The sequence below is a fragment of the Corapipo altera genome, unplaced genomic scaffold (genome assembly GCF_003945725.1).
Source record: "Corapipo altera isolate COAL_440 unplaced genomic scaffold, ASM394572v1 22b, whole genome shotgun sequence".
Lineage (NCBI taxonomy): Eukaryota > Metazoa > Chordata > Aves > Passeriformes > Pipridae > Corapipo > Corapipo altera.
In genome coordinates, this window is record NW_020884876.1 from 26,032,905 (window position 1) to 26,057,886 (window position 24,982).

The following is a 24,982-nucleotide window of genomic DNA, read 5'->3' on the forward strand; positions in this document are numbered from 1 at the left end:
TTCACAGAAAGGGTGATTAGACATTGGAATGGGCTACCCAGGGAGGTGGTGGAGTCATCTTCCCACAGGTGTTTTAAGAAAAGACTGGATGTGGCACTTGGTGCCATGGCCTAGGTGACAGGGTGGTGTTTAGTCGTAGGTTGAACTTGATGATCTCAGATGTCTTTTCCAACCTAATTGAATCTGTGATTCTGGGAAGTGCCTCTCACTTTTCCCTTATCCTACAAACTCCTGTTTCCCCATGTGTGGAAGGCATCCCACCTCCTGGCTTCATCATTGCTGTCCCGTACTTCCCTGCCAGAAGTGTGAGCGCGCTCAGACATGGGCAATCTCGCTCCTTGGATGCGATGACATTCCCGACACCAAATGCAGGTACCTCCTGTCCATCAGGTTCGGGAAGAAGCGGGATTTCATGTTTGCTACCTTTTTCTGCCTGGTGAGCCAAGGTCACCGGCCGTGTCCCCGGAGTGACAAGTCAATTAAGTGTGGAATCGGCAAAAGATCAAATTCAGTGAAACAAACAAAGCGCGTGACCCGAAACACCGTGCCCGTCTGCGCTGAGTGAAAGTTCTACTATGCCGGAAGCTTTTCCCTGGGGAGCACCGGGCAGCTAAAACCACTTCTCACGAGCCACCCCCTCCTGCATGGACAGTCCCAACGTGCCCGTTCCCGGTGTGGCCGCGGGACCAGGGGATGTGAATCCCGGCGACTCCCGAGCGCCCAGCCGGCTCCCGCGCTCCCCAAGGGCGAACGCCACCGCCGCCAGGGGGCGCCACCCTCGGCCGCCCGCCCCTTCCTGCCCGGGCGGGAGCAGGAGGGCTTCCCGGCGTCCCCCGCGCCGGAGGACTACATCTCCCGGCGGGCACCGCGCCCCAAACGGCCGCCGGCTCCACGTGACCTCCGGGCGGCCAATCGTGTGCGGTCCACGGCCTTTACCCGCCCCCGCCCCGCCTCGCGGCGCGTCGGCGATCCGAGCGCTGTAAGATGGCGGCGGTGGAGCCGGTGAGTGCCGCGCTCCCTTCTCCCGCCCGCCTCTCCTTCGCCTTTCTCTCGCCGCATCCTCCTCTTTCTTCTTCTTCTTCTCCTTCTCTTCCTCCTCCTTCTCGAGTCGCCGCGCCGCCGGCCGCGGCGGGCGCCTGGCGGAGCGGGCGGGTTGCCGGGGAGGCCGGCGAGGAGCGCACGCTCGCTGGGGCGGGGGAGGGGGCCGCGGGGACGGGGCCGGGGCTGTGGCTGTGCCGGCACCGCCGCCCTGGTGCGGGGGGCGCGGTCGCGGCTCCGGGAGGGCCCGGCGGGAGCGGGTTGGGCGGCCCGGCGGCGCCCATTGTGTGTCGGCCCGGCGGCCGCCCGGCCCGGCCGGCGCATGTGGCGCGGTGGGGGTGGCCATGTTGGTTCCCGCCGCCGCGGCCGTCCGGGAACCGCGGGGCGGCTCCTGCCAGAGCGGGAAGGGCCCGGTGCGCGGCACTCACAGGGCCCGAGGGGCACCGCGGGGAGGGGGCGAGCGGTCGGTCAGTCCCAGAGGCGCTTCTGGGGCAGCCGGAGCGACAGCGTGGCTGCGGAGACTGGGTGGACCGAATTGCTCTTTTCAGGCTGTGTCATCGTTCTGGATCAAAGTATATTTTTATTCAAGTTTTTATATATATACACCTTTCATGATAATTAAGTAATTCCTTCTTTTTCCAGGTGTTAAATTATGGTCATGGTACTACGCTCCGTCTTATAAATGTTGCCCCCAGCCTGTGCTTCCATAATGAGCTGAAGCATCTGGAAGTGATCCAAGTACAGTTGTTATTCTAATCCCACATGATTGTGTATCATGAGGAGTAGAGAGCAGAAAGCTGGGTGTTAGTGTTTCAAGAAAACACAGCTAGGGAAGGCTGCTCTCTTGCTGCTGCACTTACCAGCTGTGGTTAAATAGCCAGTCCGCTCTTTGGCAATGCTTTATAACATTTAGGCAAAAACTACTTCAGTTTGAAAATCACTGGGTTTAAATAAAGATTACCCTTACCTTTCTGTGTAAGGGACATTGGTCCTTCTCCTGATGGTTTTTGTCTGTGAGCAAAAGAAAAAATTTCTATCCACAAGGAAGAGATTTAAGTTAGTCAGCATTTATAAATTCCTTGGCAACAGTTCTGATCAGGAAGAATGTCAGTTATTAATACAGGAAGACAAACCACCAGCAACACCCTTCCCGTGTTCTCCAGCCACAGTGTTACACTTGTTTTACCATCCAAAGGCCAGTCTTTCTGATCTGTAGCCCATGTATCTGAAGATGAGAGCTTACTGTCAGTGCAGTGCTCTGTTATGGCTGTGGAACTTGGCAGGAATTGTGATAAATAATTTTTAATATTCATAGCCTCTAGAAATTGAAATTACTCTAAAGGCCTGGCTGTGTGGGGCTGTCTGCGCCGTGCTGCTGGCACAAGCCTGTCTTTGCACCATTTTCTCCACTGTTTATACATCAGTGTTAAGCTGGACATGGAGGTAGATCGGGGCCCTAATTTAGCCAAAAGCAAACAATTGATCTTACCACACTATTTCCTAGCAGGATTGATTTGCCAGATCCAGCTCACCATGAGCAGTCATGCTGAGCTGGTAGAAGTGGAAGATGGGGCAACACAACTGTTGGAGTAATGCCGTTGTTCAGTGTTCTGCTGTAGCTGAAGTATGTTTGACTTTGGGAGTCAGATATTGGCTGTGCTTGCTTACTTTCAAATTGAAGTAAATAATAAAGTTTTTGTTTATTGTCCCCTTAGGTGGCTCACTTCTCCTGCCTAAGCTTAAGGTTAGACTTATGTAGTGACCGAGGTCAGAAGATGTGCAATGTCACGGAAATGCTGTGTGCTTTCCACTCGAACAATTTAGTTGCGTGTGTGGTTAGGATTACCTCTTGATCATAGGGAAGCCTTTCTGTTCCTGACCTTCAAAATCTTGACATGGGTTTCTAGAGATGTCATCTGTGATGCTTCCCTGGTGTGAAAATGTGGTTTTTTGGGAAATGCAAAGTATGAGTGAGCGTGGGTTTGTTTGGTTTGGTTTTGTTTTTTTTTTTTTAAGTAGGCTCCTACTAAAATCATTGCTTCTTACTTCCATGCTTTCAAATTAAGAAGCTTGAAAAGTGCTTCAAACTCTTCACAAATATGAAAACATGAGTTTAAAGTTGTGTAGAGAGTCCCATGGAAGCTGCTAAGAAAAAGATGATTATTCTAAGTAAATACAGACCTATTGCACAGGAGTTTACTTCTCCACTGCAGGGAAGACTTAACCCTTAGCAACACTGACAGGTTAAAACTCATTTTTTTTCTCATGTGAACCAGATTTTTTCTCTTAAGAATATTCTAGGTTAATTTGTGAGAATATGCAGGAGTGTGTCCTGTTCAAGTGCTCTCACTGTAGCCTTTGAAGATTAAATGTGATCAGATAATGCTGTGCAAAAGTCAACAACAAAACCAGTAGTAATGCTTTAGTAAATAGTAGTTTGCCAAAGGTGACTTGTAGCTGTGTATGAATCTGATCCCTCATCATTCAAACTGGAAATGGGTGTCATGGTTCTTTTATTATGTTTTTCCTTAATGGCAGTTATTGTTGTAAGTGCAATTCTTGGGAATTTAACTCTGCACTTTAGGATACAAGGGTGAAATTTCAATTACCTAGAATTTGAAAAAATGCTTGTTTAAGCAGCTAACTATCAGTAGGTGGGACTCAAAACTTATTTTAAATGAAACTATTATCTTAAGGGCTTACATAGTGGTGTAAGGGCTTGAAGTTCTGGAAAGTTCAAAATAGCTCCTAAAATTCAAGGTCGGCTGAAAGGTATTTCTTTTGTGTATTTGCAGTCAGATAGCATGTAAGTTGAGTGTTCAACTTTAGACTTGCTCTTTTGCTGGGTGTTTCTGCTGTAATAGTTGATGACCTGCTGTGGTTGAAGTCAGTACAGCATTGAGCTGCAGCATTGTGAACACAGTTGCTTGCTCATTGCATTTTTCTGAAAAGATACAGGATAGATATGTCTGTCATGCTCTTTAATAATTGAGAATATCTGTCATAAGCTTTTGTAAATTTCTGTCTGAATACAAAGCTTCCTCTAAGAGGAAGAGTATGTTGGACAACTTAAATCTTTTGAGATAAATATTTTTTAAAAGCAATTTTGAAAAGTTACATTTCACACAGCATATAAAATACCAAGCTTATTTCAAGGTAATGCATAAAAATAGCATATGAGACGGAGCTGTGTTTCATTTACCAGTACTGCCTGCAGGTGTGGAGGTACGTGGGAAACTTTGAGAAAATATGCTCCTTTTGGCAGCTCTGTAAAGTAAAGGTTAGTTTGAATTTTGAGGGGACAGAGGGGAGAATCAAATAAGGGATTTGGTAGAGAGCTGGCATTGAGGAAGAAAAGTGCAGACTTTAAAAGTGAATTAGTGCAACTTTCTCCTTAACTAAAGTTTTCTTTCACTTTTGAAATATTCTAAAGTCAAGGCTAAATTTCAGTTTAGAAACTTTTTAGCTTATAACAGTCCTCATTTCTTGAAGTTCGAAAGCCTCTTGCTCTGTAAAATATTCACCTTATGAAGGTAGCAAGTGTGTGATCTACAGATTTAAGTGTACTGTGTAATATAAATGTCTTGTTAGCTGCCTGAAAGTGGCAGCTTGATTCTATATAGTGGATGCAAGGCAGAAAAAATTTAACTGTTTAAAAGTCCTTTTTTTTCCCCTAAATGCACAGAGCAGTTGTTTAAATGAACGATCTTTTAAACAGTAGTCTGTCTGTCTGTCTCGAGCTCAGTGCTGTTTATCAAAGTAGCTTGTGTGTATTGCATCCTTTACAAGCATCAGGCATACCAGTAGTGTGTCCAGCACTTTTTCTTTGAAGACTGACCTTGACCATTGACATTATATGTTGTTTTAAATTCTTTTCTGAAGATTGAATGCGTTCTAATTTTTCATCTGATAGAGAATTCCATGCTTGGTTGTACCAGTGACTCAGTATACTCATGGAAATTTGGAGTGGTTTTGTGTAGAGAGAGGTGTGTGGAGAGATTAGAGGTTTTTTGTCCTTTGAGTCATCTGAAGTGTTCTCCTCAGTGTTTTGGGAAGTTTTTGTTTCCTTGTCAGAGTGCCTTAGAACTAAGAAAATGTTAGATGTGGAAAGTCATCCCGTGGATAGATTTTATGTTCCAGTAGCAAAGGCAGCAGCAGAGTGCTGACTGGTGTGAGGGGTGTTAGCACAAGGGCAGCTTGCTTGGGCAGCTATAAAATCACAAAGATATTGAAGTGTTTTGATGTTCCTTGTAACTTGTTTGATAACGCTAGTCGGGAGGCTGTGGGTTAAATGGATATGTTCAAGTGTATGTGACCCATTTTTCAGAAGTCAAAAGGGCTATAAATATCCTTTGTATCTTTTAAAGCTGAGGTGATGATTAGTATAAAACCTCTGACTTTTTTTCTTAAGCCTTTTGTTCCTGTCCTCATGTACACATGTTGCACTTCAGTTGTAATTTGATGGGATGTCACTCAGTTAAAATCAGGTTCTAACGTTTGTGTTCTTCTTAAAAATCTGTGGTGCTCTGAATGGTGCTATATGCAGTTAGGATAGTTGCTCTGTATTAGGCCTTGTTATGTCACATCTAGGAATCTTTTCTCTGTCCTGGTGTCTGGAAGTCTACTTCACACTGTTAGATTGGTAACAGGTGCCTATTAGCACCACTTTTCCAGTTGCTCTTACACCACCTGTGGTTTTTACTGCTGTATGCTCATTCCTTAGAGTTGCATATCAGATTGTCACTTGGTTTGTTTTCTTACAGAACACAATTCTTGCTTGTTGGGTGGGCTTTAATCCTTTTTGTTCTGTCCAGAATATTTTTAAATAAATAACTTGATTTTGGGTCTTGTGAATGGTTATCCCGACTGTAGCATAGCAGCAGTTACGTGCAAGAAGCAGAAGAACCAGGAGACAGTCAACATGTTTTTCCCTGTACATCAGATAAGTGGCACATACAGGTTTCTCATTCTGTTGTAAACCCTAAATGAGAAGGTGAAAACTCTGGAATGTGACTTATTTTGGTTTAGTGCAAGATACCTTTGGAAGCCTTTTCCACTAATTAATTCTCTTAGCCTTCACCAAGAGTGCCTAATAGTGCTGGGTTACATCCTTTTAGGCAATAAATGTTGCACTCCCTCAACTGGTCTTGCTGAACAACTTCCGTAGACAATTAATGACACAAACGTGGTTTGGGCAGCATCTGAAAACCCTTGGTAAAACCCAGTCAAGCTTGTTGTTCTCTTCAATAGACAAACCTGATGAGGCAGTTTGTGCTGTAAATGCTATTTGTTTCCTGTCCTGGTGACATGCACACCTTCCTTTGATATGTTGGTCATTATGTGCTGTGGAGAAAGAGTAAATAGCACCAATTAAATCTGCAACTGTCAAAATCCAAGTAATGTGCAGATACAGTCATTAAATGCTGAGTAGGCAGATGTTTCATGGACTTTTGCAAGCTGATTCCTACATCAAAAACCATGTGGGTAGTGAATAAATGTCACTTTTAATTATGTGCTGTCCTGTGTATGAGAAGTGGGATTGGCCATATGAAGCTTTCCAGTTTATCTGGTAATACTGCCCTATTTTATGACATACATTTTAAAAGCAGCAAACCAAATGGTTACTTAGTTTAGTTCTAGATGCAAAGTCAATTTTAGGTTAAAGAATGCATTAGTTGTGAGCAGTAGTCAAGTACCAAGAAGGATTTTAAATTTAGTAGTCCAGAAACTACTGGTGGAGTCAATCTGACTTCAGGTTAATAGTGTTGCAATTTTAAGGTTTCAAGGTGTGAATTGGTAAAATGTGGACAGTATAACATTAATTCATGTAGTACTTATAGAATAGAATTCTAGATAATTTCCTGTAGAATTTCTTGGATACCAGGGATGGACTTTGAATGACAATTAGTGAACTTACATACTTCCTATTTGACTAATAGTGAAAAGTGCTTTGATATACAAACACTTCAGTTTCATAGTCAGAAGAGTGAGATAAATGTAAGATGAAAAAATAGGAGCTGATAACGATTAACCAGCCAAAAATTAAAATGTTTCTTTTTGTTTTCCTTGATGGCTGTGGGAAATATAAAGAAGTGAAAACCACCTGCTTTAGGCTTCTGTCTGAGACCAACCAGAAAACTGTTTTGTGATAAAAAGCTCTACTTCCAACTGTATACCCGGCACATAGAGCTGTATCTGTCCTTGATGGGACAGCCTGGTGTTTAAAAAAAATAAATTTATTCTGGCTGGGTTAGTTTTTGAGGGGAGTGGCACAGTCCTGAGTCAAGGTCATAGTTAGGTAGGCCTTGGAGGTGAGCTGTCACATTCTGGTTTTGGACAGGAGCTTGAAATAATGGTTAGTCCGAGTTTCATTAATGCTTTGTAGCTTTCTAAAGGGACTTGTTATTGTTGTGGCTTAACTAAAATGTGCTGAGTCAGATGTCTTTCATTTGTAATTGTGCAGAGGGGGACTGTTGGTGTACTGGGCAGGTATGGAGGCTCATTGGTTTGTTGGTTTTGTTTTGTTTTTTTTTTTTAGCTGGACATGCTACCTAAATCCTTTCGGATGTTGTCTTGTATTGGAAGTTATGAAACAGCATAACTCTGCATGTCCTCAATGGCTTTGTATTGATTGTTTCAGGTTTTATAGTTAGGACACTTCTGGAAGAGTGGCAGGTAGACTTTGGTATTAGTTCTTTGTATATTTAAAGCTAGTTGCTGAGCAAACGTGAATGAGATTCTCAACTGAAATTATTTTTGGAAGATGGACTCACTCTTGCTGAATGCAGACTATTTGTAAAAATTTTAGTGCAATAGCACTTGTAAATGAGTTGTAAATATTAGATATCACAACTGCAGAGTATTGTGAATGAAAGCAAGCTTTAGCACAAAACCTAGCGCTATTCCAAAATATCAACAAGATTTTTCTTGTATGGTCACTGTATTTGCACATGTAATTTTTCTGAATCTTCTAGTTAGAAGTCCTTAAAGGGGCAACAAATTTTAGTTGTCTGTACTTGGCTTTTTGTAATTCAACACAGATGATAAATTGAAGCAGGAAATATTGTAGTGCCTCCTTGATGTATTCTGCAGCTGGTTGTGTGTAGTTAAAGATGTATGTTTGATACCCCCATTCATGTTTAACTTGGTGGAAACACTAGAAATTTTGTTCTAGATAGAATTTGAAGAACATAGTAAGTTTTTTGAAGATCTGTTTAGCTTTTCATAGTATTACACTGGAGGAGATATGACAGATTGTTCAACACTCTTTTTCCATGGGTTTGTTAGTGATGATCCCTTTGGATAATCTTCAGAAAGCGTTTAGATTTATTAGGAGGCAGGAATTTGCCCCTTGTACTGTATAAATCAAAGCACTGGCCTAGTGCTCCTGTTGGGCCTTCACACTTCAGTCTCTTTGCTGTGGACAGGGGTGCATGTGAAAGTATTTGAAATGTGATGTAAACCAGCTTTTGAACTGAGATGTTTTTCTAGGTGAGCTGTTAAACTAAAGCATACTTGATTATTTTCAACCATAAAGGAGTAGCTTCTCTGATGTAAAACATATTGTGGTTAATAATGCTAAATATATTGATAATGAAAAGAAAATCCCTTTTAAGCCAGATCTTTAAGTGTTACCAGAAGACCTTGCCAGCTGGGTCTGTGAAGATTGAACAGTGTTATCACTTCCAATCCATTCCACTTTTTTCAGGAGCTTTGGTGTGATGATAAACTGAGTTGTGTGGAAGCCTGGAGTAAACTGTTCCATTAATTAAATGACTTACCATTACTTAATCCAGCCCTATATTAATTTGTTCTCTTAAGACCACAAAGTTTAAATTACTTCTTAAATACTGCTTTTGCATTGCTGCATTTAGAAATGTCTGGAGTCTTTGAGTCTGCTGTAGTTAGCTTTTGTTTGTATTACTGAAGTGGTTTTTTTCTTTCATGGGGTCAACTGTACAGGCATTTTTGTGTTAGCTGTAGGGAATGAGTTATAGTCCTCATTCCATGTTTCTGTGATTTTTCTAGCATGGATTGCCAGATTAGGGAGAGATGGTGGTAACTGGCAGGGACACTTGGCCTCACAATAAACCTTTGTATTCCCTGATTAGAATGAATGGCATTAGAATTTCAAACCTGACACAGTGACTTCTCCAACTGAATGATGAGCCTGAGAGAGTTTGCACGCAAAGAGAATATATTTTACTATTTTGTGTTTAAATATCTTTAACATTTCTATCACTGTTTCTAGACAGTTGAAAAAATAACACTTGGAATCAGTCTAATCTGTGCTAAATCAGTAATTACATTTATTTCAGTTTGAAATTTGAGAACCTATGCATGTTTAAATTCTGCTGTTTGGTTGGTGATGATGTTGCAAATACAAAGATAACTACTAACTGGCTTGGCTTCTATCTGCTTGCAATAGTGGATTTCAGACCTCAGAAAAGCAAGTCTATCTTCTACTTGTATTAGATTTTTCTAAATAACAGGGACTGTGCACCTGTTTCCAATAATGCTTTGTCAGAAACTAATTAAAAATAATTTTCCTTCTGAAATTATTACGCTCTAAATTTATTTTAGATGTGCGTATTCTAGATAACATAGTATATTGTATATTTCTGAAGTAACTCTCAAAACTGTTTCAAAATGACCCAAGTATGTGAAGTGAACCATTCTGGAAACAAATGACATAGGAAGCAAATCACTGAACAGCAAAATGTGGATTCCTGCAGTTACTATTTATTGTAGGACCTATTCAGATGCTGAAGAATAAAGGGATACAAATTGTGCTTCCATGATGTGATTTAGGCCCTCTAATCAAAATTAATTGTAGGAACTCTTGGCTTCAGCCTTCTTAAAGTTACTTCAGAGAACAAAATCACTTCAGTAAAAATTGAGAAGGAATGTATTAATAACTCCTTTCTTCAAACAGGAAACCACTCCCAACCCCCCTCAACCTGCAGAAGAGGAGAAAACCGAGCCAGCACCTAGTCAGGAGGTTGCCAGCCCTGAACAGTATATTAAACATCCACTACAAAACAGGTAAATAGTACAGAAGCATGATTGTAGTTTTGCCAAAGACAGAAAAATGCCGGTGGCTTTGCAGTTCTTGTTTACCTTGCATTTTCTAGCAGTCTTTTGACAGTTCTTGGGGAGTTTTTTTGAGGATTTTTGCAATGAGGTTGCAGATTAAATAGAATCTGATCCGGTTGTTAATATTCAGAGTCTTTTCAGATAGTGCAGTTACAGAAGCTGAAAGTCTTTGCAAATTTCAAAATGCAGCCAGGTACTTGGAAAGAGCATGGCTTTGCTTTTAGTTGGAGATGATCAGAGCTTTTGTTGCTTTTGTCTGGTGTGCTTTAATAGGCTGACACTGAGCTGAAGTTGCTGTCCAGCAGAACTGGAAAGCCTTGCCTTATACTTGGGTAAATTAAGGTGCCAGTGGTAAAAACTTGTAGTTAAAATTATAGTTGAAAGTTAGTGAAAAATCCGAGCCTTCCTACAGCTTCAAAGAGACCAACTAGGAAGTAATTTTTTCCAAATCAGCTGAAGAGTTAATGTGAGATGCTCAGTACTTTGTGTTAGTTGGTAGGCGCTGCTCCAAAGTGAACCTTCTGCCAAGTGACACCTTACTCTTTTCCTAAGTTTTGAGTAAATGTGGAGAACCATGCTACCCTGTAGTGCTATGCTGCGTGCATCCCATTTTCCTTGTTGTCTTTCAGCTTCCATCCTTCCACCATTTCCTCAAAACGCCTTGAATAAATTGGTGCTGACACTCCTTTACAAGTGGTAGTGAGGCTACTACTGGAAAGGAGTAAACTTGTAAAACAAGATTTGGAACGTCAGGAAGGGTCAGTTGATTGATCAATAGATTGACATCTGGTAACTTAAAGTTCTTTTCTGTGAGAAGATAAATCTACTCTAGTGCAAAACGGAGTGATTTCAACACTACTGAAACGATTGGAGTGAAAAATAAACCTGTTTAATTAATTGGATATTCTGTTCCAGCTTTTTAAATGATGCATTTCAGATCCAGAAAGAGAATCTTTATGTGAAAGGTTTGATTTATAATGTGTTGAGATTTGTGCTCAGTAGAGATGATTTTTTTCATTTAGTCTTGTCTTTATATATGCTGATTTTAGAACTTGAAACAATGAACTTGTGGGGGTTTAAGAATGTTGCTGTTAGTAAGCTTAAGGCAGCTTCCCTTTTAAAATGTATGCTTTCTTTTATGTGCATGTATAGCTTTGGAGTGATATAACTAGCTTATGTTACCTTTACGAGGAAATTACTGGACAGGGAACTGTGCTGCTGGTTTTATTAGTTGTTGTTTTAGACCATAATCAGTTATTTGTGGTAGGGGACTGCAGTTTAGTAGTGACTGCAAGGAGAAATGGAACATATGAAGTTTAGAGTCTTAGTAAAGTTCCAAAAATATTTAAAATGTTTACCTAAAGGGATTGATCAAATCTGCCATGATTCTTGTAATGGGAACACAAATATTGTTATCTGTAAAGTATTTGAGAACAGAATATATCATGTAGCTTATTGATGAAAACTGACCTCTGTGCTGATTAATACACTTTATTTTCCTTTAGATGGGCACTCTGGTTTTTTAAAAATGACAAGAGCAAAACTTGGCAAGCAAATCTTCGTCTTATCTCAAAGTTTGATACCGTTGAAGACTTTTGGGCGTAAGTAAAAATTTTTCAATCTGCGTGGTAATTCTGGGATTTGTTGGCAAAGCTTATGTCAAAGTCAAAAAACCCGTTAAGTACTCCATTAACCACAAGTTTTTTGGGTGTAATCTGAAATATTTGCAAAACTGAAGGTGAAGTCTATACCTTGTGTTCACCTTTGAAGAGAATGTGAATGGAAAAGTTGTTCACAGTTTCAATGCACGTTGTCTTGCTGTTACACTGCAACACTGCTTGTATTCATATGTACATGACACGTGTAGAAAATCTTATTTGTGCAGTAGCTATCTCACAGAAGCATGGACTTGTAAATTCTGATGACCAACTGATTGTCACTTCCTTGCCCCTACATTTTCCCCCTTGATTAAATTCTCGGGCTGCTGTCTCACTGCACATGTTCAAGGGTACCTGAATCTTGAGCATAGTACTTGAGACTCATGCAGATTAATGGCATCCCTGAAAGAAGTGTGTTAAGGGTTACAGAAGAAATTACCCTCATTCTAATTTGAAGGTCTGTGAAAGAACTTAGGCTTCCAAAGCCTTCGAAGGTAGGCCCATACTTTCCAAACAGTGGCTTCAGTCAGATTTGGGTGGTTGGCTTGAAAGATTTTGCCTGCCATAATGATGAAAATGTAGAGAAAATGCAAGTGGCATGAAATTGAGGGTGAAAAAAAGCACTGTTGCTTTCTTAGTGTTTCATGCTACATTGAGTGGTAGGGTTTTTAAAGTTTTTGTTGCATACTTTTTTTGGATGTGATCAGCAAGGAAGAGACATGGTGCCTTAGCAGAATAAGATGACTAATTAGCACCAATAGAGAAGAAAAATGCTTCTACATTTTCAGGAACTTCATCAGTGCAGTTGTCACAGGGAGGGGAATGAGATTCTGGGCTCGTAACCAGCTTTCCCATTCCTACTCTGGGAGTGATTAATGGTTGAGTGAACCGTAGTTTGCAGACTTGTGGTATGTGATGTGAGCTTTAAACAAATTTAGCTGCCCTAATAAAGTTGGCTAAGGGTAAATTTTTGAGCTCCTATAACCAGGATTGTTTGGGTAATGAAAAGAAGTGCTTAATGGAGATGTCTGCAGTGAGGGTATAAAATCAGTCAGAAGCAACTGAGAAGTTACATCTCCTTTGTGGTTGGAGTGAGGAATAGGTGTGTTCTTCTGGGAAGAAAATATTATAGTCAAGATACACGTTTACCAGCTTGCTTCTTTTAAGTTTAATGGCATTGTAAATTCCTGTGCCTGATTTCTCATTGTTAGAACATCACTCTAATTAATTTTCTTTTTGATGCTGGACTGTGCCTGAGTGTTAGTCTTGGGCTACAGGTTGTCTGTAATATGTGCAGGCAGAAGGGAACAAAAGTAATCTGTCTCCTTGCTAGAGGAGGAGACAGTATGTACTCCTTTGAATGTTTTTTTCTGAATTGCGCAGTTGTGAATTTAATTCTGAATATAAATTTTGTTTTGTTGTCAATCATCTGTTCTTGCCTTTTGAGTCCTTAATTCAAACTATCAGGCCTAGAACATTTAAACCTAGAGTACTGTATTAAATACAAAGTTGATTACTTCTCTTTAAAAACATTCTCTGCAGTGAGATTAGCTTTTGAAATATAAACAGTTATTCCTTGTATGTATACATCCAGAATACACATGTATGCAGGACTTATTGCTGTGAAAGCTCAGTGAGTTATGTTCCTAATAACTTTGTTAGAATTAGGTTTAGAAGAGGCATTGGTATAGGAACCCCACAAGTGTTCATAAACTGGCTTCTGTTCTGCTGCTTTAAGACCAGAGCATCTTAAAGCAAGTGCTTTTATACTGTTAAAAAATACTTAAGAAGTAGGATTGCTTTTGAAATAACTTAATTGCTCTTTAATTTTTGGGTCTTGTTTGGTCTTATGTCTTAGATTCTTTAAGAATTTTGTACTGTAAAATGATGCTTAGTTTTTAATCCTGCTTTTTTCCCTCCAATAGTTTATACAACCATATCCAGCTCTCTAGTAATTTAATGCCTGGCTGTGACTACTCGCTCTTTAAGGTATGCTTGCTAACCTTTTTTTTTTTTTTTTTCAGTTATGGATGGTTTCCTGACAAAGCAAGATACTTTGTCAGGATATTTCAGATATGTCCAGATATTTCACTTAAGACATTTAGGAACATGGTTGGGAGTATTCTAAAGGTGTTAATTTTTTTTAGAAAGTCCCAATTATGTGCTGTCTGAAAATCAGGCTGTCACTGACTCCTGAAAATGCGAGTACTTGCTGTAACACTCAGACAGTACGTTTTAATCTGTTACTGTTTGTCTCCATTCTACATTTGAGATTTATGCAAATAATTGTGTAAATTTTTATAGTATGAAAGGTTTTCCAGCTCTGTCACTTGATGTGAAATGAGTTAAAATGTCTGCAGGAGGCAGCAATGTTTTCCAGTATTCTTTACGGATTCTGCTAGCCAAGTGGACAACGCTCCTATTAATTTTCATGCTGCCAGTTAAATGCTGTATTACTTGTGTATGAAATAGAAAATTGTGCTCAACACGGACATGTAAAGCATGCTGAGGAAGTGCCCAAACTGGTGAATAGAAAATGCTTATGGGAAAGGGCACATGAAATCGGGCCTCAGCTTGAGTGGAGGATCTGAATTGGAGCTCTAAATTAAATCCTTACCTCTTGGAAGTGCTTCTAACATACAGCTTCCTTTCTGGATTCAAATATCTAAATAGTCCCTGAAGTACTGGTACCTGGTTCCTCCTTTGCTCATAAAGCCCAGCAATGGGCTGGGACTCCTCAGCAAACTGTACATTGTTTGTAAACCCCAGCAGCTTTAGATAGTGAAGAGGTGCTGATGCTTGGGTTTGGGAAGGTAATGATATTCTAAGTGGCTGAAATACCTTACTAGAATTTTTAGAAGCTGTAGGCCCTTCAGAGAGTAGGATATCTATGGATCATACTTTGTATTTTTCGCATGAATCTTAAATTTGTGTTTTAAGTACAGTATCTATCCTGTGTTTGCTTATCATCAAGCAGTAAAAACTTAAATATATAACTGAAACAGGTATAAATTGGCAACTGTTGCAGGCTCGTGAGCCATCTCTTACTGTTGTCCTTCAGTTGTGACCTCCTAAGAGTGCCTCTTAAAGGTGATGAAGTAGTTTAAGATCTGCAGCTGCCAGTGAGGGTGTTATATTTAAAGTGAGCTGACACCACTCCACATCCTGCATGTTGAACACTTTTTGTTTTCAGCCTAAGTTCTGTAGTGCAGTTCTCTTAATGGACAGTTCTTAACCAAATTCCTTTGTCTAGACAATTACTTAGTTTTTGAATGACCTTCTGAAGTGCAACATAGCTGGTGGATCAGCACATCCAGAGTCATTTAATTCAGTGCAGGGCCATTGGTAAAATGTGAATCAGAACTTGCTTTGAAATGACATGTTGATTTTTTTTTTTTGTCCTGACAATGAAAACCCTTATTCTCACCTTGTGTGTGAAGAAAGTCAGTGAGATAGACTGCCAAAGGTGTCTGTTTCAGTGAAATAATCTTTATGCATAAGCGAAGCGCTTGGCTGACATTACACTGAGTCCAAGGCATAAAATAAGGACTCCAGATAAAATTAGCAGCTACATTCTAGTTTCGTGCAGGGCAAAGTTGACTTTGCCTGTTGCCTCAGGTTTTTTTAATGTAATATGTAGCTAAGACTTGCCTGCGCTGTGATTCTTCTGTAGCAGTAAAGATTAATTAGAGAAAGTGTACTTGTTGAGCTGTTTTGGAACTTTGGTATTGTTATGAGACAGTGTTTAATGATCTTAAATTATACATTTTTTTTCTTAACTTACTATTTCAGCTGTCATTGGCCTTTTGGTTATTCTATAGGAAAAATACAGACTGAGTCTAATGTAACTTCTGGCCATTTTTTGCAGGATGGGATTGAACCCATGTGGGAAGATGAAAAAAACAAGCGAGGAGGACGATGGCTAATTACACTAAACAAACAGCAGAGACGAAGTGACCTTGATCGCTTCTGGCTAGAGACAGTAAGCACTATGGCCTGACTAGTTGCAGCTGAGGAGTCTTGTGTTTGCATTAAAATATTTTTAACTGGTTTGATCTTTGTGTGCCACACGAACCTTCTAAACTTCTTGTCAGCATTATGTCCTGTAAGTTCTGATTGACAGGCTGTATTTGAAACATGATTTTTCAGTAGTGATCCTTAATGTAGTTGTATTCTGTTCAATACTTTGTTGTAACAGGCAGAGAGATCTCTGCAGGGCAGATTAATCTTTTCCTGTGGAATGTACAGAGCAGCTGTTGAGCTACTGTGAAAATACTACATTGTCTTGAGTGTAACTTGCAGATTCAACTGCTGGAATATAAAAATTTGCTTTACTAATACTTCTGGAAAAATGAATTGTTCTCAGGTTTTGGCCTTGCTGAAACAAGGGACTTTGATTTATTTTTTTCTTCCTGTTTTTATCTTAACACCAGGGCAGGCAAGTAATAGCATGTTCATCCTGTATGTACACTATAAATACATTTTCTATTGCTGTTCTCTCTTAGGAATAGATTTAACTGAATGGTAAATATATTTCTAGAGATTATGTGGGTTGCATTAAATGTGTTGTAGAAAAGGATATGACTGTTGTTTAGGAACTGACTCAGAAGAGCCTAAAACAGTCTAGTGTGATCTAGGTTTAGGATCATGGATTGTAGACAGAACAACAAAAGCAGTCTTAGCAAATCTCTAATCTTTTTTCCTTGCTTGTGTGAGAGGCAAGAAGTATTGTGTCCCTTCAAAAGGGAGAAATGGCTTTCAGAATAAAAGCAGAGGTATCAGAAACACCTGAACTTTCAGGATCTTTCTAATCGCTGTAGTTGTGATTTGAAGAGAGGATTGGGAGCATTACGCTGGTAGGCTGTGTGACTGCACATGAGTAAATTAACATCTCACAGTGTGCATTTGGCCTACACTTGTATGAGTCCTGATTCCTGCCAGCCATTACATGTGGCTTGGAAGCATGTAGGTAGTCTGTGTAGACTTAGGGTTAGAGGGCTCTGATTTTTGTTTAGCAGCAAGCAATGGCACAGAGCCTAAATACCCAGGTGACTGATATGTGCTCTAAAGCAACCCTGTCACTTCTAATTCCAGTAATTATATGTAACCAATTTTCTCCAATAAAAACCAAAGCCTTTATAACTCCCATTTGGAACAATTTTTTTTTGTAATACAATGATCTTAACTGTAAATTAAACTTGAGTTGAGAAGACTTTTTTCCCCTGTTGTGCAGCATTCGTGAAGAGTGTACCTGACTAATGTTTATTGAGCATAGTAGTCATCTTTGCTTATGTGTGTACTAAGGCTGTTGATCAATATTTTGCATGTTTGTGTGTGGTTTAATCTTAGCCATTTATGGCTTGCATTACTCATCGAGGGTGTACAGCCTGCAGTTGGGTGTAACATTTAAAGCACAAGTAGTTATACCTGATATATTCATTAGCACACTTTGTCCTTTTTGTATTTCCTTGATGAGGCCAACCCTTGTAGGTCTCATGGATACTGGAAGACCTGCTTTGTTTGAAAAGTTACAAATGTGTTGAATTTCCAAATGTTATAAGTGATTCTGGAAAACTGATGTAATAGCACTGTATTTAATGTACTGTGCAAGTGAATTAAACAAGCATTCATTTGGAGATTACTACCTCAGTGTGTAGAAGGATTTTTAATTCAGCATAGACTAGATGAATCTGTCTCAACGACAAGAAACTATAAGTTTTGATTATCTGTATTGCTTGTTTTATAGGTTGCAAGTTGAAGATTTTAAATATCATTTTCACAATTAGCATACTGTGTGGGGATGTGGCCCCCCTCAGTATGATGTTCCTGAAGTAAAATACCTCTCCCAGTTCCAAACTTCACCATTAGAAGCCTGTTGGGAAGAATCTTGTGTTACTTGTACACTTGTATTAGTGCACTTGCATTGCCACTGTTCAGGAGCACTGATGCCCACTGTAGAGTTTATGGAAACACTGAAGCTTCCTGACTGTGTTGCTGGAAGTAGCATTTCATTGAATAGTGCTTCTCATCCTACTGCAGTGTGATTTACCTCTGCATTGATAGACTTCAGCATTGAAGTTAAACCTTACATGGCTGATATTATGCAAATAGTTCTTCACAGGTGCTTCCTAGGTAATGGATGGAAACAAAATTTCAGATTTGTCTATCTATGTTAGATGTACTGTAGAAAGAATATATTCCTTTAATTCTTACCTTGTTTTGGATTGAGAGTATGAGGATGGAGGCAGCACTGTGTCAATGATCAGTTGTGTCAGAACTCATAGCTGGTGGGACAGGAGGAGGAATGGAAAATTCAGAATCAGTGGAAGATGTCCTACTACTCCTGAGTTGATGTTCACTTGTAACATTTGGAACTTCAAGAAGATACTGCAATAAACAGAAAATGATTGCTATGTAGCAAGTGACTGTAGGCAGTAAAGTGTAGCATTCCTCAGTTCTTGTTGTGTACACTGAGTTTTTGCCTGTGGAGCAGGATTCTGACTCTGAACTACTGCTTTGTTTTCTAGCTGCTGTGCCTTATTGGGGAGTCGTTTGATGACTACAGTGATGATGTATGTGGTGCTGTTGTTAATGTTAGAACTAAGGGTGATAAAATAGCAATATGGACAACTGAATGTGAAAACAGGGATGCAGTTACACATATAGGGTAAGTAACGTGATTGGTGTCTTGAATATATGAAGTGTAACCATTCATTTAAAGCCAGCTAACTTGATAGAGAATGCACTTCAGGAAAATGTAACCTGTGCAGAGCTGTATCCCAAGTTTAGGTAATTCTGTGCCAAATCTGTGGTATGGTGTAGTTTTTTGTATGGGCATGTGCTAGTAACTACTTTGTACTGCTGCACTGCCTTCATTGTAGATTAGAAATAATGAAGAATTGAACACAAATCTTGGCAGAAGTTCTCATTTGTTGCACTTAATACCTGTAGATAATGTGGGTTCTGTTGCAGCGTGCCAGTTTGTAAAGGTGGGAAGTAAGTAACAGTAGAGCAAGGTAAGTTGTGTCGATCATCAGCTGTCATATTGCCATGACTCCGGACAGGAGCGGCCATTAGTGTCTTGTACCTCACTCACTCTATGCTAAGGAACAGTGTGTGTGTCTAAGGGAGGTACTGCTGCTTCCTTCTCTTAAGACATAAGGTCCAAGCTGATTTTTCTTAATGCTGCTGTTGATTTCTTAAAGCTTCTGTTGAGTAGCTGATCATGGCCAATACCATGGGGGGGCTGCTTTCTATCAGTAGTTAAAGCAAAGGCAACCACTCTCTGCAATGGAATTGTGATTGTTGATTAAAACTGACTGTTCCAGGGAATTGCTGTTTTGTTTGGCTCAGGTGACTTTATCATCTCAGTAGTTCTGGAATCCTGGACCATGGCTTATTTATGGCTATTTTGTTTCTGTATGTGGGAATACAGCTTGCTGATAATAATGATACTCATATGAGTGCAGTAGAATCCTTGCATTCTACATTTATGTAAACCTGTTAATTTTTTTGCAAGGGCTTATCCTATTATATATGGAAGTCATTTTACAAAACTTTAAGTGGATTTTAGATGCAATAAGCTAGAAGAATCATATTTCAAGTCCTTTATTCCAGTCTGAGAAACTGTTTCTAAGTAGGCAACTCTTTTTGATGGTGTCAGCATATGTTAAAAGCAGGTGTCCTGATACTAATTCCTTCCTAAGGACTTTGCTTAAACTGTTGTTCTGTTGTTGTTTGTTTTTTTTTTTTTTTCCTCCAGGAGGGTATACAAGGAAAGATTAGGACTTCCTCCAAAGATAGTGATTGGTTATCAGTCCCATGCAGACACAGCTACTAAGAGCGGCTCCACCACTAAAAATAGGTTTGTTGTTTAAGACGACACCTGAGTATTCTTTCATAGGAGACTGCGTCAAGCAATCGAGATTGGGAGCTGAACCAAAGCCTCTTCAAAAGCAGAGTGGACTACATTTAAATTTGATTTCCATCTAAATGTTGCTAAGATTTGTGAGAAGTCTCATTCGCCTTTGTCTTGTACTTCTGTGTTCAATTCTTCTATTTTGGCTGAAGTAACCATTACCAATCAGAATTTTAGTACACTTCACCCCCCAAATCCATAAATGTGTTTCTGGCCCACTCTGTATTAGCTTGGTAGAAACATTACTATTACAAAAAAATTATTTGTTTATCCACAGTATTCAGAAAAGAAGTTGCATTTCTGTACCTGCAGGAAATTACTCTGTTCTACATTTGCATTGTATGCAGTAACATTTTGCTGGTTTGGAAAAGAGTATGGTGCATACAGTTTTCTAGCAATTTTTTTATACAGCATCATCTTTGCTGTAACCTATGCTGATGGCTGCTAGATTAATTTATTTGTTTTCCCTATTTGATAACATTAGTGATATTTTGATTTCAGTTGTTTTTGCTCATGTAACACTTGGTGAAGAATCTGGGAATATGACAAAGGTGGAATAAACATTAATTTTGTGCATTCTTTGGTAATTTTTTGGTTTTTTTTGTAACATCAAAGCTTTGCTATGAACTTATGCATTTCAGTCAAATCAGTGATCTGTTTGTGTGATTTCCTAAACATAAATGTGGATTTTTTTTTTTTATGTAACACCGTAATTTACATTCCTTACTAGAAATAGTATGTCTGTTTTTGTATCTTATGCTGTATTTTAACACTTTGTATTACTTAGGTTATTTTGCTTTGGTTAAAATGGCTCAAGTAGAAAAGCGGTCCCATTCATATTAAGACAGTGTACAAAACTGTAAATAAAATGTGTACAGTGAATTGTCTTTTAGACAACTAGATTTGTCCTTTTATTTCTCCATCTATACAGCAAGTATTTGTACCTCTTGTGACAAGGCAGTCTCTACTGTGGCTTCTTTTGTAGTAGTGTCTTCCAAGAAAGGTAAAGTCTGGAGCTATAGTCTGTTGAAACTTTTAATAAATCTATTAGATAGCACTCTATATCAAAGTGAAATTATATTGATGTGGCTACTGTTTTTTCTTAGTGGTTGGTCTAATTGATAACGGTTTGCATTGTTTCTCTTTTGGCTTTGTTTTGTGCCAACCAGGAATTTCAAGGGTACATAGAAAGCTGTTTAGTTTCAGGTAGGAGCTACACTGAAAGTGCTTTAGTGAGTGATTCTGCTCTGAGGATGTAATTCTTATACAAAGTACAAGTAAAGTGCACTAGAGACATGGCTACAAAACGAAAGTATGTGAGGACCTAGATAGTGTTGCTAACTGAAGTTTCATTTCACCATTTGAAAGTTGCTGTGGGAGCTGTAAGTTTGCTTGACTTGCAGGATGGGGGGAAATTGAGGGTCATTGAGTTAACTTGTTTTGAGCAAAAGATGAGATGATTTTTCTTTTCACTCATTTAAAGCAGAGTATGCAGGAAAGTCAGTGCTTTATTGCTTTTTGTATTTTCTTACTTTGTGAGTAAAGGTCTTGCCAGGGCTATGTAGCCTTTCTTCAGTGAAATGTTAAGGCAGGTGCTTATTGGGGTTTTGATCTTTGATAACTCCTTAAAGGAAGTTTAGTCACTGTGGCAGTAAAGCTTCAGTTGAATCTGCCCGATTAAGGCACTGAAGTGTCTGTGTGCTAAAATAGACTTGAACACTTTTTTGCGTGTTTTATCAGAAATGTGTGTCATAAAGAGCGTATCAGACTATACCAAAAAGGTCCAGGTCATTAATTACAGTAATGTCTGGATCATTATTATGGCTGTTTAGTAGGAACACTTAGAGTAGGTATCTATATCTAATGGCACTATGCCTTCAGTATTGGTCATTAACCAGGATAGGTGTTGGATGTGGAGAGAGCTATTAAGGCAGGTTTTTGAGGATTCTGGTGAAACTGGTTGCCTGTCCTGATTCTGCAGGTGTGCAAAGCAAGTCAGGTTTGTTTAATAAGACCACTGATAATAGAATATAGCAATTCCTGCCTGTTTTCCAGCTACAGCTTCAGCTACTCATCAGTAATGCTTTTGCATGCATGGGAATGTAAAGACGAATTGGCTTCCTGAGTGGTGACGTTAGGTTGTCTTCGTGTGTGTAATTTGGGAGCACTGTGGCCAGGCTCACTAGAAGGAGTGTCATTCAGAAACGTTGGTAGTGCTGCCATTTTGTAAAGAGTGCTGAGATTAACTGGAATGCTGTTATGAGAAGTACATAGTATTGGTTTTGTTTCATTTCACTGCAAGTCTGAGCAGAATATTATTTAGGGCAGCAGCAGCATTTTGTTCATCTAGAGAAGTAATTGATTTCTTTTGGTATGGTCTCAGGTTTTTGAGCCTGAACCTCTTTAAGCAGCCAACTGACTTGCACTGTAATATGAAACTGCAGGTAGGTTGATTTGAGGCTCTTTGCTGCTCCTGTAACAATTGTGATATTTCTAGAAGACTTAAGAGAAAATTAGCTGGCATAGTTACTTTATCAAATATATAACCTATGCCTCTAATTCACTGTTAGAAGAAGTAAATAACCATGAACCTAGTTTTCTCCAGCTTGCAAATCTCTTTGTGCTGCATACTAATGTTCTTCTGATTATAATGGTGTAGTTTGTATTTGTGCTACGGGAGAAAACTGAGAGCTTTCCATTCTGTGTATCAATAAAACAGCCACAGGCTCAAGAGAGGAAAAAAACAGTAAATGTTTAAGTATCTGATGTTGGTGCAAAATATTCAATGTTGTTAAACTCTGAAGGGTTAGTAGCCATTGTCAGCGTGTGGTTTTAGTAAACCTGGGAAGACTAGAAGAGTCCAAATCATCTTCATTCAGAAGTGGTTTTCTGTGATACAAAACCAGCAGAGCAAGGAAAGCAGAAACTTGCTGTGTTTGAAGAGGTGTAAGAACGTGCTGAAATACAGCCTGGGAAGATGGATAACAGATGAGGAGTATGTGTGAATTGTCAGCTTCTGGGTGTACTGGAAGTCTTGGGCTGTGCAATGCTTCTCGTTGTCACTTCCTGTTCGTCTTCCTTGTCACTGTTTTGTGTTTCAGGCTGTCTCTAGCTCAGGAAACTTACTTTTAATGTTAGCCAAATTCTGGAAACTTGGAATGGTAGCTTTTAGCCAAGCTTGGACTGAGCTCAAAACTTCCATCCTACCTAATGGAATCTTTTCCTACTGAAATGCTTGGAAAAAATGTTCTGGACTCCATGGGGCCCTTACTAAAAGAAAAAATAAATTTGTTGCATTTCAGTCTGTAAAAGTGACATATATCTTCCCTTCGATATATGACCTTCCCTGTTTCCGAGAAGCTTTATTTTTGAGTCTAGGCCTGATGGTTTTAAAACTAGATTTTAAGAACATCCTCCACTGAAGTACTCAATCAAATAGTTGAGCTTGATAGATAAACATATAAAGCTTTCAGACTGGCACTTCACTTTTATATGACTTTTGCCCTCTTAAGAACAGTCAATGGTTTCTACAAAATTTTTTTGTAATTAGGTTTTAGTTAGGTCTTACAATAAACTTTTTTAATGCAGAATTTGTGCCTTTTCACATTGGGCAAGAAACAGACAAATGGAAATGACATAACCAGTAAGGAAATAGTTATACCTGGTTCACTTTGAGACATTTCATACCTGTCTATCCAAATTAGACTCAGAGAGGAGAAGTGCAGAGCATATTAACAAGCAGTGTGGAACCAGACCTATTGAATGCACCTGCTGAACCTCTCCATCACTTCCAAGCTCCAGAAGCTGTTAAATCTTGAAGGTTTGCCATTTTGATCTCTGTGGGGCACCCATTTACTTTAGCTGCTAGAACAGATTTTCTGCCTTTTAGCTCTTAGTTTTGTATTCCACCAGAATTTGTTTTCAGGCATCTGGCTCTGGCACTGCAGCAAAGCCCTTAATAAGCACTTAAATTCCTTTCCCTGTGATAAAAACCATGGTCACTCCTGCTCTTGCCTGTTGGCTGCCTGGCACTTTCCCAAAAGACTATGGGATTCCCTTCTAGCCTTTCTATTTTGAAATAAAGCAGGTTCTGATGTCCAGAGATAAATGTGAACTGTGGCTGTGCACATGATGACTGTTATGTTTCTCAGTATTAACTTGTTCTGTGTGATGCCTTAAATGTAAAAACATCCTAGCTGAAGTCTGTCTGTTGGTATCAGTTTGCCTGCTAACCAAACATAACTCAGTTTTGGGGTTTTTTTGTTATTCCCCGCTAGTATTGAGTGTGTGACAAGCTTAGCTGAGAATTTGTGGGGTTTATGGCTGCCTCTGCTTTTCTCATCTCCATTTTTCTAAATCCTGATACTTTTCAAGCCTTATTAAAACATGTTTAATAAAGGGAAAAATTACACTGAGTCTAGTCACTGCTTTCTTAGTCACTGTGATACCATGGAGAATTCCAGGTGTTGCTAAACCCAGATAAAGACTGTGTGACTTCTTTGGCATAATAATCTGCTTATGGGATTTCATTTTTTTATGTCTAGCCATGTAAGTATGATAATAGTGAAAATGATACTTGAAAGTGTGTGTGAATATATCATATATAAAGTAAAAATGACTCATCTATTTTTTCAAAGTAGAAAACTGGTTTTTTATTTCTAAAAGGTTTCTTTGACTTTCTGTAATGAATTATTGGATTTTGCTTACAATAGGTAGTTTAGATAATCTTTTTTCCTATGTTGTGCCTATTAATGTTATCAAAGAGTTGGAGCCAACCTCATAGGTAAGGTTTGGCATTCTTTGAAGTAAAGCTAGTTTTTGAGCCTTATATTCCTCCGTATGTACAGGGTAGTTTATCCTAGTGCATCTCACCCTGAGCCGTACAAATACACAGAAAATATGATGGGAAATTGGAAGGTACTACTTTATTTCTGTAGCTTGAATGAAAATAAAGTTTCTGAGGAACTAATGTCTCAGCTTCTTGACTCTGTCTGGGATGTAGAGAAACACAGACCAACGATGAATGAGTGTGGGGCTACTTGGAAATGTGTGTTCACTCTTCAGTTTGGAGCTTTTGCATAGCCGGGGTTCCTTCAGCTCACCCACAGATGAGCCTTGTTCTGAACAGAACTGGAGTGACATGATTGCAAAAACGCTGCTGACTGCTCTCTCCTTGTTTGCCATAGTTTCTCCAGTAGGAAGGAGTAGTCTAAATGTGTTGCTGTAGTGGCACCAGCTAGCAGGAAACTGCAGGTGAACTAATAGGAGCTCC

General features: G+C 39.5%; 1 protein-coding gene across 1 annotated transcript; it reads left to right on the plus strand.

The window, feature by feature from the left end:
* The first annotated feature begins 922 nt into the window (after positions 1-922).
* Positions 923-24,679, plus strand: EIF4E (eukaryotic translation initiation factor 4E). The gene is made up of 7 exons (XM_027636222.1): positions 923-1,002; positions 9,974-10,083; positions 11,640-11,735; positions 13,718-13,781; positions 15,661-15,774; positions 18,320-18,459; positions 19,555-24,679. The coding sequence occupies exons 1-7, from the start codon at positions 985-987 to the stop codon at positions 19,667-19,669; spliced, it is 657 nt and encodes a 218-aa protein (XP_027492023.1). The 5' UTR covers positions 923-984; the 3' UTR covers positions 19,670-24,679.
* The last annotated feature ends 303 nt before the right edge of the window (positions 24,680-24,982 follow it).

Excerpts from the sequence above, each read along its gene's own strand:
- EIF4E (XM_027636222.1), top strand. Across the intron at positions 11,736-13,717 it reads ACCGTTGAAGACTTTTGGGC|TTTATACAACCATATCCAGC; the intron begins GTAAGTAAAAAT and ends TCCCTCCAATAG. Across the intron at positions 15,775-18,319 it reads ATCGCTTCTGGCTAGAGACA|CTGCTGTGCCTTATTGGGGA; the intron begins GTAAGCACTATG and ends TTTGTTTTCTAG.